The sequence below is a fragment of the Musca domestica genome, unplaced genomic scaffold (genome assembly GCF_030504385.1).
Source record: "Musca domestica strain aabys unplaced genomic scaffold, Musca_domestica.polishedcontigs.V.1.1 27, whole genome shotgun sequence".
NCBI classification, from domain to species: Eukaryota; Metazoa; Arthropoda; class Insecta; order Diptera; family Muscidae; genus Musca; species Musca domestica.
In genome coordinates this window covers 1,562,172-1,577,111 of record NW_026712286.1, presented here as the reverse complement: position 1 = coordinate 1,577,111, position 14,940 = coordinate 1,562,172, and the positions used below count along the sequence as shown (strand labels likewise).

The 14,940-nt window shown below is 40.3% G+C and overlaps 1 protein-coding gene across 1 annotated transcript; it reads right to left on the bottom strand.

The window, feature by feature from the left end:
* Positions 1-1,939: 1,939 nt before the first annotated feature.
* LOC101888925 (uncharacterized) lies at positions 1,940-3,388 on the bottom strand. Its single transcript, XM_005177108.4, has one exon. It carries the CDS (start codon positions 3,234-3,236, stop codon positions 2,154-2,156), a length of 1,083 nt encoding a protein of 360 aa, XP_005177165.1. The 5' UTR covers positions 3,237-3,388; the 3' UTR covers positions 1,940-2,153.
* Positions 3,389-14,940: the final 11,552 nt, after the last annotated feature.

Below are 14,940 nucleotides of genomic sequence, written 5' to 3'. Positions count from 1 at the left end.
ATCGCTCGTTACCGTGATTCTGGTAGCGTAACCCGACGTTAAGGAAGTGAACGGAAGAAAACTACAACATCAGCAAAAATGGTTCGAAAAGTAAAGAAGCGACTTGATCGAAACCCCAGTCGCAGTGGCTGAAAAATAGCTCGTGAGCTGAACATATCGCAATATTCCATTCGGCAAATATTGAAAAAAGGTAAAGCCATTAAAATTCCGAAAAGTGCAGGAACTTACACAAGAAAAAATAGACTCATAAGAGCTAAAGAGGTCCTTCGCTTGGCCGAATTTGGTTTTCTCCATGTCCAGCAGTTTGTAAACAAGCAAAATGATCGTGTTTACTTGCTAAAGACGTCAGCTAAAAATGTGCACCTTCGGTTGGCCACCAGAACTCAAGCGGCGGCCATTGTGATGGTGTAGGCCGTCATAACAACTAATGGTCGCTCTCCGCTCGTATTAATAGACCGTGGCATCAGAACAAATGACGAATATTATCGCGAAAAATTCTGAAGGGTGTATTAAAGCTTTGGCCACGCAAACATTTTGGCCGCAGACCTTGGGCACTCCAACAGGACTCAGTACCATCGCACTCAGCACGCGCCACCCAAGAATGGCTACAAAATGAGTTTCTTCTTTCATTTCCAGCGCACAATGGCCACCAAAATCTCCGGATACGAATCCGATGGACTATTGTGTCTGGAGTATTTTCGACCAAAATACCGCTGACCAACATTCGGGCAGCGTGTGACGGTTTCATTGGCCATTTGAAGGTCATAATTCGTGCCAAAGGTGACCAATTCGAGCAAATCTAAACATATTCTAAAATTTGATGCAATTTCCGACATTTTTTGCCTTCATTCCGACATTTTTTGCTTTCTATCTAACGATCTATCAATTTTTGAGATTGGTTTTTTTTCATATTTTAGCTTAAATCAATACTTTCCAAAACAAAACACTCATGGCATAATTCTCCCACCATGTACTGTATTTCTCCCACACATGTCTCTAGATTTCTTATTTTCCCTCCCTCTCTATTCCCCTATTCCCACGCTCCCTTTCATCAAAATTGTTGAATTTATTCTACTTCCATTGTGCCTCGTAACAATTATGGTCCTATATCAATTTTCTTTTCTTTGTGAAGTCTCTTCAATGCCTGCCAAAATCGGACTGGTCTTTTCACAAAAAGAAAAAAACAAACAACAACAACTAAAAGCAAAAGATATTTACAATAATGGTTACTTTTATTTTTACTGGTGTTTATTATCGAATTAAATTGTTTTGAGAAAATAATACCAAACCCGAAATAATAGAAACAACAACAAAAATTACAATACAATACGGATAATAGCAGAAAAGACCAAAAAAACTGAAATTGAAAACCAAATCGAAATCGAAACTTAAACAAAAAAAAACGAACGAATAAGAACTACAAACACATAGTAAATTTGATTGGTATATGATTGTGTCTAAGTTAAGTTGGGTTGGTGTTGCTCGTTGCTCGTTGCTGGGTGTTTGGTGTTCGAAGGGGCCTCTAAGCCAAGACCACAACACAACAAAGACCCACCGCATTGGTATGCAACACGTTGTGGGGCTGTGTGTTTTTTTATGGACAATATTTTCGAATACAAATGTCTTCCTACTTCCGTTCTAATGGTGGATCTCTCAATAGGTTTCTTCTTCTGTTGTCTCCAAACGAACGATTACCAGTTTTGGGCAGAGGAGAGGGAAGATAGAAGAGAGGGAATGATGTTTTTTTTTTTTCTGGCAATGTTCTCGACATGAATGTGAAATGAAATAGAATTCGGTCTGTAGTGGTGTTGGTGTTACAGTGACCTAGAAACCAGTAGTAACAAATAAAACAACAAAAATTACAACGACAAATATGGTAATTTTTTGTAAGCCAAAAACAACAACAAAACATTCTCGAAATAAAAAATCTATTCAAACATAGTTTTGAATTTTTTATGCATTTCTGTAGTTTCATTCATTCATTCATTTTTTTCTTTTCTTTCGGATAAAATATTAAGCAATAGCCAAAAAATACATAAAATTAAACTTAACAAATTAATACAACAATAAGTAGGAATACTGCAACAGAATTTCGGAACAAAACATGATTTCACAAAATAACTTTTAAATGCTATTGAGCGGAGTCCACCACATCACCAGGTTCGCAGGTGGGTGGTGTAGACAAGGGGCCTAGCCAGCAGCAAAGGTTGGGCAGTCAAGCGCACCGGCACTACCACAGTTTGGGGATTTACAAATATTGTCTCCGCATCGGGATCTTTTTTGGCACCATCAGCCGGCTTGGGGGCCAAGGGATTTGTACTGGAACCACAGGCGGGATGGTTGCTGTTGTCCTCCTTGGGGGAAACTTCCTCCTTGTCTTCTTCTTTGTTTTCCATCATTTCCTCTTCTTTTAGTTGCTCGCTGGGCAAAAGAAACGCTATGGCAGGCCTATAGCCGTTGGGTGGATAAGGGGCCTTCACATAGACCTCTTCCTTCGGCTCATCAGTGGGCACAACAGCTGCTGATTCTTCAGCTTCTTCCACCTGATTCTCTGTTGGCAAATTAAATGGAATTCTTGGTCTAAATCCAGCTGGCGGATAGGGAGCTTTAACCTCATTCACATCTGCAGGAGTATCTGTGACCAAATCCAACGGCTCTTGTGTAACTTCTTCTGGCATTCTGGTGGTAAATTCAGCCAATGGCACCTTTGTACTAACCTCGGGGGCATAGGTGGTGGTAGTTGGTATCTCACTTTCTATTTTCGCTGTGGTTGTCTCCTCCAACTGTGGCATTTCTGTGGTAATATCGCCTCTTTGAATTCTATCGGGCAAATTGAAGGGAATTTTCGGTCTGAAACCTGCAGCTGGGTAGGGAGCTTTTACCTCATCTCCATCTGCTGTTGCATCCACATCAGCCCCTGTGGTTGTGGTTTCATCGGCATAACCTTCCGTCGTGGTCATGGTCAAGCTGTCCGCAGCTGCTTCATTGGCCGCCTCACTTTCATTTTCTTCAACGGTAAATGGTTTGCTTGGCCTAAGACCGGCAGCTGGATAGGGGGCATATTTAATCTCCCTCACCGTTGCCTCTATTTCAAATGGCTCGACAATATTGCCGGCATCAATATCGTCCTCGGTAATCTCGGTCCTGTAGCGGCTGTAGCGAATTTGTCTAGCATTTGCCAAACAAATGCTGGAAATTAACGCCATTAGCCAAAGGAACTTGAAACACCGCTCCATATTCCAAATTTGATGGAGAAGAAGAAGAAAAGCACAAAACACACGGAGATCCTTTTTGGCAAAATTCAAAACAACAACAAAAGCAACAACAGCGGCCGCTTGCTACTAATTATTTGTAATATTTTCAACAGACTAATTCCACTCCAGCCGGAATTCATTATTTTTATATAAATTCTCATTAAATAACCCAGCCGAGTCCATATTCAGTTGGCTTGCCTTGTTTTGTTTGGTGTTTGCTTTTTTTTTTGGTTTCGATTCTAAAACATCCCCCGAGGGAGGCAAACGGCTGAGTTTGAAATGGAAAGTGTAATGGCGGCAACGACAGTGGCTGGCGTCTGTCTCAATTTGGCTACAATCCAAACTTGACAAATCGTCAACAGGCATGACGATATGCCGTGTATTATTTGTGTATGTGTGTGTGATTGGTATGACTGCCTGTCTGTCTGTCTGTCTGCCAGCCTTTCGTTCGTATTGTATAATAAGTCTGTGTAAATTTGATAATTAATATTTTGTTGTTGTTGTTGTTTTTATTATTTTATTCATAAATACAAAAACAAATTAGCTTGTGTGGGTGTACATTGGGTTGGATCCTGAAATTTGTAAAATATTGTACATATCTATTACATAACACATTTTTTAAAGCCTTCAGGATGAAAACTATTTTACGGCTGTAAAAAAATCCATTCCATGGCAGAAAAAATTATAATTTGTGGAATAAAAAACCGAAAACTATTTATACACTTTTCTGCCAAATCTACTCTGCTTTGTAAAGACAGCTGTCGTCTTTCTGCAGCCATGAGCGACAAGAGCTTTGCTTCCCTGACTGTGCCTTAAGTCCTGCTTGATATGGACACTATTTTTGCCGCTGTGAACGTGTGGAATCCAATGTTTCAAACGGAACATGAAGGGGTTTCTCTCCCTCTACACCATCAGGGAGTTTTATAAAGGGCGGGATGTAAACGTTTCTGGGAATGTGACTTCACCCTGTTTCACTCAACCGAGCATCAGCACCTTGTTTTAGAATTCGACGTACAAATGGCGCCCAACGTTTTAAGCAAAGAGTATAGCCAGCTTGTCTGTATTAAATACCTTCGATAAGTCATGTTCCCCATTACGGTTGTATAGCATGATCTGTTCTGGCCAATTGTTGTTGTTGTAACTTGTTGCTCTCGGAATCCATGTAGATGATCGGCAACTAGGAAACACGTTCTCATTTTACGGAATAATCAGAGAGAAAAGAGGTTAAACAATTCCGAAGGTATCGTCCCAACCTCGAAAACTTTACCTACCATCGACAACTTGTTTCAGAATTCGAAACACGAGTGGCGCCCAACGTTTCAAAGGAAACATGAGAGTTTTTCTCTCCTTCTAAGCCATTAGGGAATTTTAGAAAAACAAAAGTTGAATATTTCCCTTAATATCACCTCAACCTGGAGAATTCTGTCAAACCCCGGCGCCTTGTTTTAGAATTCGACGTACAAGTGGCGCCCAGTATTATAAACAAGTAGTATGGCGTTATTGATTTTATCAAATGCCTTTGATAGATCATATACTTCCACTACGCTGGTATAGCATGAGCTATATCTATATCTAGGAACCCATGCAGATAATCGGCAACTAGGAAACACTCTATACTACTACGGAATAATTAAAGAGAAGAGAGGTTAAGCACTCCCGAAGATGCCACCTCGACTTAGAGAATCGACGCATTCTTATAAAGTTCGACGCACGAGTGGCGCCCAATGTTTCAAACGAAACATGGGAGTTTTTCTCGACTTCTAAATCATTATGGAATTCTATTGAGGCAGATGTTAAACATTTCCTAAGATATTACCTCGACCGGGAGGACTCTACCAAGCATTGACACCTATTTTCAAAATTCTTCACACGAGTGGCGTCCAACGGTTCATATAAAGCACGATGGCTTTCTCTTCCCCTAGATCATTATGGAATTTCACAAAGGTTAAACTGTTCCGGAGTTATCACCTTAACCTGGAAAACTCTACCGAGCCACGACATCTTGTTTCAGAAATCGACACAGGAGTGGCGCCCAACGAGTCAATTGAACAGTATGGTCAGATTGTCTGGTTAAATGCCTTTGATGAATCATGTGCTACCATTACTGTTTAAGCAAGTTATATTCTGGCGATTTGTTGTTATATTTTATAAAATAAAACTATCACCTGCAAAGTAATTATATACATTTATCCCATTCATTTCATCATCCCATTTCCGCCACACCCTAATGTATGTTTACATAAGCCCAGATAACTTAGGTATTTTATTAATAATTCTAAACATTTAACTTAATAATGTTTACAAATATAGGCAGGCATTTGGAAGGCATTGCTCATCAACTTTAATAGTTTCCTTTACTATCCAAAGCTGGTCTCACCTCGCTTTATTAGTGGGTGATGTGCATGAGCATGTGTGTGTGTGTTCGAAGATTATATTGTTGTTGTGTGCTGAGCTGTGTTGAGATGCTACGTGCCTTGTTAGTTAAATGTCAATTTTCTTCCCAGCAACAAAAAAAAACACAACAACACACACACATTTCGGGTTTCATTCATCTTTGGCAAGTGTGTGAGTCTGTGTGTAGGTGTACGTGTGTGCCTGTGTGCTTTAACATTAACTAGCTTTTAATATGGTCCTATGTAATCTACATTAGAAGAGTGAAAGAGAAAGCACTATTCAAAAATCTCAACTCTCATTTCTTAGCAGAGTGTGTAGGTGTGTTTGTGTACTGGTATTGGTAACATTAACATGTCAGTTTGTTGGTGTGTGTTTTGGTTGTCATTTCGCATGCAAAATGTTAAATTTGTCAATGGGTTTTATTTCCTTTCCTTTGCTTTGCTTTGCTTTGATTTGGTGACAGATCCCGAATAAGCTTTGGCAAAAACTGGTTTGAATGAAATTGTGTGAGTGTGTGTGTATGTGTATATATGTATATTTCATCCAGACGACCTTGACAATGTAGTCTAACGAAGAAGTTTTGTTGATGTTATTAAAGCTGTCCCAAATAGATCAACATCTAAACGATTTGTATTTCCCCTTCATCCTCCGCTTGAGGGGGGAAGTACTTGCCTTAATGAGGTTTTTCTTTGGGGTTTGATTAGTTTAATTTCGTAAGAAATATCCACAAAGATTTGAATAAATGGAATGTCACACAGCTTGTGACCCTAAATAAATGATGAATGTTTGCCATTATCATCGTGTTGGAAAATAGTAAAAGTTCCCACAACGATGTCGAATTAGAATTCATTGCCAGGGAATTTTTTATGGGGGGTGGGTGATATTTGAGGAATGAAATGAATGAAGAATGAAAGTTAGAAATAAATATGGGATTTGGTTTACCAAAAATCTGCATTTCCCATAAACTGACGTTGAAAACAAAAAATTTTGAATGAAAACTAAAAAGATTAATATTAATTAATTTCGGTATTGAAAATTCGGCCGGACAAGTTATTTTTCGCACGAGAATAACACCTAAAACAGATTTTTGGTTATATATACATAACTACAATATATATGTGGTCACATCCATGTTAAATCACAGGTATTTTCTTCTAAAGAAGATCAATGCCTTGATTCAGAATATGGCGCATGAGTGGCGCCCAACATTTCAAACGAAACATGAGGGTCTTACTCTCGCCCTAATCGGTAAGGGGTTCTACAGTAAGGAGGAAGTTAAACAGTTTCGAAAATATCTCCTAGCCCTTGAGAAATCTACCGACTATCGATGCCTTTTTTCAACATTCTACGCACGAGTGGCGCCCAACCTTGTTGCTCTCGGAATCCATGCTGATGCTAGGAAACACTCTCTAATACTACGCAATACTTAGAGAGAAGAGTTGTTAAACAGATGTCAACCTACAGCACTCTATTGAATGTCGCCGCCTTGTTTTAGATATCCATACACGAGTGGCGCCCAACGTTTCAAACGAAACATAAGGGTCTTTCTCCCCCTCCAGAAAGGTGAGGGTAAAACAGTTCCGAAAATATTACCTCACGTTTCAAACGAAGAGTATAACATGGAAGGCAACTAAAATCTATTTTGGGAAATTTTTTAAGACATTTCAAAACATACAATTCTATTACCTGGTGTTAAGATTCCTTCTCCGGAAGTAAGTATAGTCCAGTATGTAATTCAGATCACAACATAAAAATGCAAATTGTTTTCAACTTTATTCTCAAAAATAACAGATGGATATGTGTTCTAATTTACCTAAAATATTGAAAGTGGTCTCCAGTCCCAATAGTTATTTTGTTCTCAATTGTGAATGCATGGATGACAGTCCATCCTTCTACTCTATTAACTCTGCAATGCATTTGTTTTTTTTGCATTTTTTTTTTTCAAATTAATAAATTTACAAATGCCCCTTGCCGTCCAACGAAACCTCGCCCAACCGTCAAAACCCCAGTGGTGGTGATATCCAAAATTGCCTATGGCTAAATTTGAAAGGACAGCATATGGACATCAATAAAGCCACTAAAGTGACACAAACACAACTATGCCATTTTTTTTTGAGTGTCCCGTTCCAGTCGCTGCCATGCATCCTGATGAAGCGCAATTTGCCACAACCGTCCAAACATTATCAACAGCCATATCAGCCAATGGCAATAAAACAACACCAAAGTGGGTAACAAGGCCCTCCATAAAACCGTCACAGCAAACAAAACACACCGACAATTCGGGGATTTGGTTGGATTGGACAAACAGTCGAGCAGCCATCCAATCCAACCATCCCCAGCTCCCCATGGAACCCCCCCCCCCCCCCCCCCCCCCCCCCCCCCCCCGAAAACCGGCAGCATATGAAGTTAGGCTGCATGAGCAGAAACACAAACATGTGGCTTCCAGCAAAACTGGCTAAGGACCCGGGTCCTGTGCGGTTCAAATGTCAATAGTGTGGAAAAATGATGACAATGAGAATGTTGATGGCATTGATGTTGATGAGAATGAGAATGAGAATGAGGACGGCGATGAAGAAGAGAATCCGAGTCAGGATTCAAGTCCGAATGCCATGAATGTTGGATGGATGCAGCGTGGAAGGAAATGCAAGTGAAACGCCAGTAATGCAATATGGCTGAAATTAACTTGCATGCATGCCCAAACAAGCCCGTGCCCTTACACACACACACACATACGCTCATGCACGCACACAAACACACTGTGGACAATCGTATATTTTAAGCGCTAATTCCATGGAGAAGCCACAAGGCTAAGTACGGCACGTATCGTGAGCACCACAAGGCATGTAATTGTCAACAGTATTCCACGTCCTGGAACCCCATTTGCCGGGCATGCGTGTGTATGTGCGCCCGTGTGTGTTACATGCATGCACGGAGTGCGATATGTTTCAACGCACGCATGCAGGTCACTTTAGGGAATGCAGCTTCCTAAATTGCGCTCACAAAGGCAATGGGAGGGAGCTACACAGTTTGGGTTCTAAAGTATTTAAGACATGTGGACACATTTGTATTGAAACATTTAGACTAAATTGACATAGACTCCATATTCTCTATTAGATCTGGTGTGAAAATGAGAAACTTCGAAGATAATGTTAAAAAAATCATATATTTCATAAAAACGATTGGGATCAACCTGGATAGGTACGACAATGAATAATATCTCACTACTTCCTCTACCTTACTCAGAAAGGGTCTAGGTCAAAGTTTTCAAAAAATCGTATCATTTATAGGAAGCGATGGGTCATTCGGTGTGCTTGAAACACCGCACGTCGTTATATTTGTAAGAACCTAAAATTGGAAAAAGTGGCATGATCCTATTGGTACCTTCCCAATAGAGGGTAAATATTTTAGATAATCGCAAAAATATAAAACCTCGCACATTCTATTATGGGTTATGTCGGTCCACTACTGCTGGTTACTGATTTAAAAACAGATCTCCGAAATTTACTCTTCATCTACGAATTTCACTCTCTGCTCGAATTCGAGCGGGAGAACTCTTGTGAGTACGAGTAGATGTAATGGATTAAATATTCTCCATCTTTGTATGCCACACGATTAAGAGCGAGTAGACTTTGCTCCTTTTCGAGAGGGAGTAAGTTTCGCTCGAAATCGACCAAATTATACTCTAGTCAAATACTCTTTTACTTGTCTAAAAACGTACCTGCCTCTCTTTGAGAAGCTATCACAGACCAGAGCAGCTTAATTAGACATTTGAATATCGCAAAGTCGATTTTTCAAAATCGACTTTGAGAGCATAGATTTCGGTTGCTTTTTATTTTAATATACGCCAAAAAAATATGCAACCATTTATGAATTCTTAAGGTTCCGTCGACTAAAAGTGGTCGGCAATTGTCAACTTGATTAAAGACTCATGCTCACTTTTTCCAATCAAAGAGACCGTAATTCCAAGCTCCTGCACAAGCTGTGAAACAATTTTTGACCTAGACTCCAGATATCAAACTTCAATGTGCATGAAATTTCCTGTATCCCTGTTCCAAAATTGATCTCTCTAACCCCGTTCAATATACTGTGTGGCAAATGCACACAAATATGTGACATGCCTTCACATCTATGCCAATTAAATGGAGCATTCCGCACCAAGTACTGTCCCCTGAAAATATGATAAATTCCCTTTGAACTGGAGACCAAAAATGAAAGAACTTCCCTTGCCATTGTTTCCTAATAGACAACCAGTGTCAAATCCCTTCTGTTCAGGAATTCAGCTGCTATTGTTGGCGCCCAACGCAGCCCAGCCAATGATGTGGAAAGTTGTGCGGCATTTGTGATTATTGACGTCTGGCCGGGATGTGTAACAATATTTTGTTTGCCCTGCAATAAATATGTTTAGACCGCCACAATTTTTCAATTTCATAGACAACCACACTCTCGAATCTCTCCTCTCTCTTCTCCAAACACAGTGGCACCCTCCCCAAAAAAGGGTGGCTTTGTTGTGCCGCCATGAATGAATTGATGGAGGATGTTTGAATTGCAATTGTTTCCTCCAATTGTTTCGTTTTCGATTCATTTTGGCAAAAGCCAAAGCTTTGATTTCCGGCGTATTCGCAATGTCCAAATGCGACATTCGGCAATAGGTGTTCGTTCAAGTGCCTGCTAGCCGGTTTGGTGGCTCGCTTGCTGGTGTATGGATGGATTCTTAATTAAAATTATTTGACACTGCATTGTGGAGTCGCACAGAGACTTTTACGAAATCAGGGCACTGATTAGGCATTGTATCGATGTATGGGTACATTTGGTGCATTTGTGTTCGCGTGCTTGTGTGTGTGTGTGTGAGTCTTTGGCATTATTATTATTAGCCACAGCAGTGAGTGAATTCGTTCTTTGTGGCGTTTTTTTCTCCATGAATTCCAAATGATGCAAGGGGATGAAATCCAGTTCGGATCTGCTTATGTGTCTGTATGAGTGTGTGTGTGTGTTTGTGTAAATAAAAATGCAAAATGATGGCTGGCAGCTAGATATATGGTGTCGACTTAATGGCGTTGTTGCTGATGAATTTTTGCATTCCATTCTATAGCCGCCGAATTGAAAGTGAGTGGAGCATTTTGGTCACGTTAGCCCATAAAATCAGCATAACTTTGATTGTCAGCACCAGCAGCAGTAATGAGCCAACCGAACCAACCAACCACCAGCCAGCCAACTATTTTTTGCTCATGCATGCTGACCAATCACGGTAATTAATGTGCGATCTAGACAAATAAGGATCTAGACGTGGTGCAGCTATCGCCCATCCATGCGGTATAAATGATGAGCCGCTTCGGCGAAATGGTATCAGTCGTCCCCGGCTTAGCCAAAGCTAAAGAACCTGCTTTACTCTCAACACTAACCCAGCTCTTTGCCAGCAAACGTCAACCAAACGAAAAAGAAAATGGCCAAGTTCCAATTCGCTATTGTCATGCTCCTGGTGGCTTTCGCCGTTCTTGGCTGTGAAGCTCAAAGACAACGTGGTCGTCCAGTTCGCCTCATCCAGCGCAATCGTAAATTGGCTCGCCAAGAAGTCGAGGAACCCGTGACTCCCTATCCCACGGCCGATGAATTGAAACCCGAGGTACCCTTCGAAGAAGTTGCTCCCACCGATTTCCCCGTTGAGGAGGCTGAAGTTGCCCCCGAAGCCAGCGAACCCGTTCCCGATGAAGTCTATGGTCCCCCCGAGGTCTCTGTCTTGTACAACACCCCCGATGAGGTATACGGTCCCCCTGAACTCGATGCCAACGCTTTGCCCGCCGAAGTTGTCTTGGCCCGCCAGAGACAACGTCAAGCTCGTTTGGTCCAGGCCCGCCGTCAAGCCGCCTATCGTCAAGCTAAATTGGCTAAGTTGCGTGCCGCCAAGAAACACACTGCCTAAGAAGAGCTGGTGGCCGTGTTCGAAATTCTCTGCTTCACCCCGAGAAGTCTAGAAGAATTTCCCCCACCAACCCCCCGAGAAACCCCCCGCACACACACACACAAAACACTGACATTGCTGCTGCTGTAAAAAAAACGCCTTACGAAATCGTTTCCCCCCAAGAAAACAGAACAACTAACAACAAAAGAACTAATCTAATTTTAAACTGAACATAATTTAAACGAATTTCTGAAGAAAAGTAGGATCTTAGAAAAATAAAATGAGCTTTGTAAAGTAGTCTTGAATGCGTTTTGATCCGCCGGCACATTGCACTAATACACTTCCGACAATGGTTTATTATGCCAGCAAATGCCAGCCAACGTTGGCAGCAACGTTCATTGGTTCTGAAAGAAATTGAAAGGAATTTCAATTTGATGGCAGAAAAGCAAAGGGAATGAAGAGTAAGGGAGGGAGGGAGGGAGAGGCAGAGAGAGAAGTGGTGGAGAAATACCTTTCAATCGAATGTCAATGCAGCTAAAGGAATTTCATTTAAACCCACCCACTGCACATCTTCACCGAATAACCATTTCATGAGACATTATCCTCAAGGATAAGAGCCTGATTTACCTTGCTCTACATCCCCCTCCCTGTTCAGTAGGGGATTTAGCTGCATCGCTGGGTTATGGTTGGGAAAGCAATTCAATTGTCTGGCTGTTAACTTTCAAGTTCCATTGTAGTTCGCAGAGGTAATAATCAGCCTCTGAGGGCGGACGCTGTTGGTGGCAGTGAGGGGCGTGTGTTTATTACTCTTCGATTGTATTGAGTTTCCATTCCATCTGTAGCCACTTCATATGTGAGTTGCTCGAAGTGTGATGGGTTTGTGTGGGCATCATGTGGATGCACCAAGCATTGGGTGTGAATCGAGCGTAACCATTATCCAACTGCGGGATATTTAGTTCACTGAACTGGCAAATATTGATAAGAAATTCCAAAATACCACCACCACCACCAGGCATTGACAATTGAGTCAATGGATTTAATGACTACCCTTTAGTTACTGTGAAATTGTACTCGGCAGATTAAAAAAGAAGTAATTTTGTATTTGGGCAAAATGGGGAGGGCTGGCTACAAAGTAAATAACACGATTTGGGGATGGTTTAAGAGTATGCGACGATATCAACTCAAAAAGGGAAGTTTGGTACATATTTGGTGCAGAATTGTTTGTGTGTAGTATTCAGAGAGAGAGAGAGAGAGAGAGAGAGGTGATTTAAGCATCTCCAAGTTAACCACGACGGTGGCAAGATAAGGTACGTAAAGTGCAAAAATTAACCAATGATCGAAGGAGAAGTACTTTTTTTTTGTGCTACGCAGTGCAATTACAAATATATAGACATTTTATATACCCTCAGCCATATGGCTAGAGAGGGTAAATATCATTTGATACGGCGAAAACGTGCCTCATCGTAATATCCGTCCGTCCGTCCCTCTGTATGTCTGACTGGCGATAACTCTCGAAAGGAGTATCCGATTTGGTCCAAACATGGTACATCGTAATATTATTATCAAACTTAGATCGATTTCGGAGATGATCAAAATCGGTTCACTCTTTCTAGTATCTCCCCCACCAAAAGGTCAACATTTTCAAAAAAAGGTTTTGCTGCACAGAAAGAGGAAGAAAAATCCGATTTTGCTCCAACTTTGCAAATCCAAATATTTGCATCAATCATATCATATATCATACCAAAATATCAATAAGGAAAAGAGAATACCCGAAGAAGAGAACCCCCCAAAAAATCTCTTAAACATTTAATATTCAAATTATAAACTTTGGTTTTCATGACTACTACGTCACATTGGGAATATCAAAATATTAATCACCCTCAGCGACGTCGTCGTCGTCGTCATCTTCGTTGTTGTCATCATCATTATGGGTGTTGTTGCTGGTATTGTCATTATTATCGTCATTATGACATTTGCCTAAAATGTAGGGGAGGTGATCTTCAGAATTCTCATGAAGCACGCTTCTGGATTTTGCAAAAAAAGGCAGCCAGCCAACCGCACCACCGCCCCTTCCTTGGGTGGCATTTCTCGTAATTTGGCTAATTCGTGGCCTTTACAAAGACGTATTTTGTTGCTGCTCTTAGCCGAAACTCTCGTGAATGCTGTTGTTGTTTTGTGGTTTTTGTTTGGCTGGGAATAACCCAAAACCACAAGAAAACCCAAACAAGTCACCGGCTTTATTCAAGACGTATGAATGAGTTGTTTACTTGACTAAAGCGAAGAGCGCGCGTGAAGGAGAATCCATATTATGGAGATGGATGGATGAACGGAAAGAAAAAGAAGAAGAAGCAGCCAATGGATAAAAATAAAACACCATCGAATTGGTGGTAGGCAGCATCTTCTCATGGTTTCTTGTGGCCGTTATGAGAGGGTCCAATTATATTTGTCGGTCTGTCTGTAAAATTCATCAGAATCCATAACGGCTGTATTCAATTGAGAAGTAGAACAACTCAAATTGGCAATGAAACGAGTTTATGGCAATTTATTTGGCGTTTAAAGGCAATCGTTTTTTGTTTCACAAATTCAAAATTAATTTATCTTAATAATGCATTATTATAACAGTGGGAAGTTATGGAAATTGTTATTAATTGAATAACAAATAAATTAATTTTAATTTACAGATTTCCTGAGTGTTATTTTTCACACGTCGCCTTGACCGAACAAAGAAAGTGACGCGGAGGCTTGGCAATTTGTTATTTTCTCATATTAACGGACATGTTTTGAAATATTTAAATATTAAATATATTAAATTATGGGAAATTATAGAAACTTCCGAATTGAAATAAATCATATTTTTATGATTTTTCATTCATAAATCAAGGATCAAGAGTTTAAACTTTGCGATAATGAGAGTATGAGAGAGGAAATTAATGGCCTGAGAAAGAGAGTGTTGCCGCTTCGAAGTTGCTTGTCATCTTGTGGAGTGCAAATGCACCTAAACCTATGAATATTATTTGAATTTTAAAACATCTAGAAGTGATAAAAATGGAAATATAGGGTAGTTGATAATAATTAACCTAATGATAATTAACTTAATTTAATAATTAGTTAATAATAATTAATTTAATTCATAATTAACTCAATAGCAGAATGGAAGATCGTTTTGCTATTCATTAATTATTACGATTTCGGCAGGTGCACAGCAGGGTCTATGAGAAAAAGGAGAATATTCATGAGAATATGTGAGTGAATTGTTTTGCAATTCAAGGCAATTGCGGCTGAACGGTCTCCTATTCCTGAGCAGCCCTAATGATGTCTATTTACCTCTTTTCATTTTCGTATGAAAGAGAATAATACTATGCCAAAAGAGCTAACTGAGTAAATGCTACTGGAAAA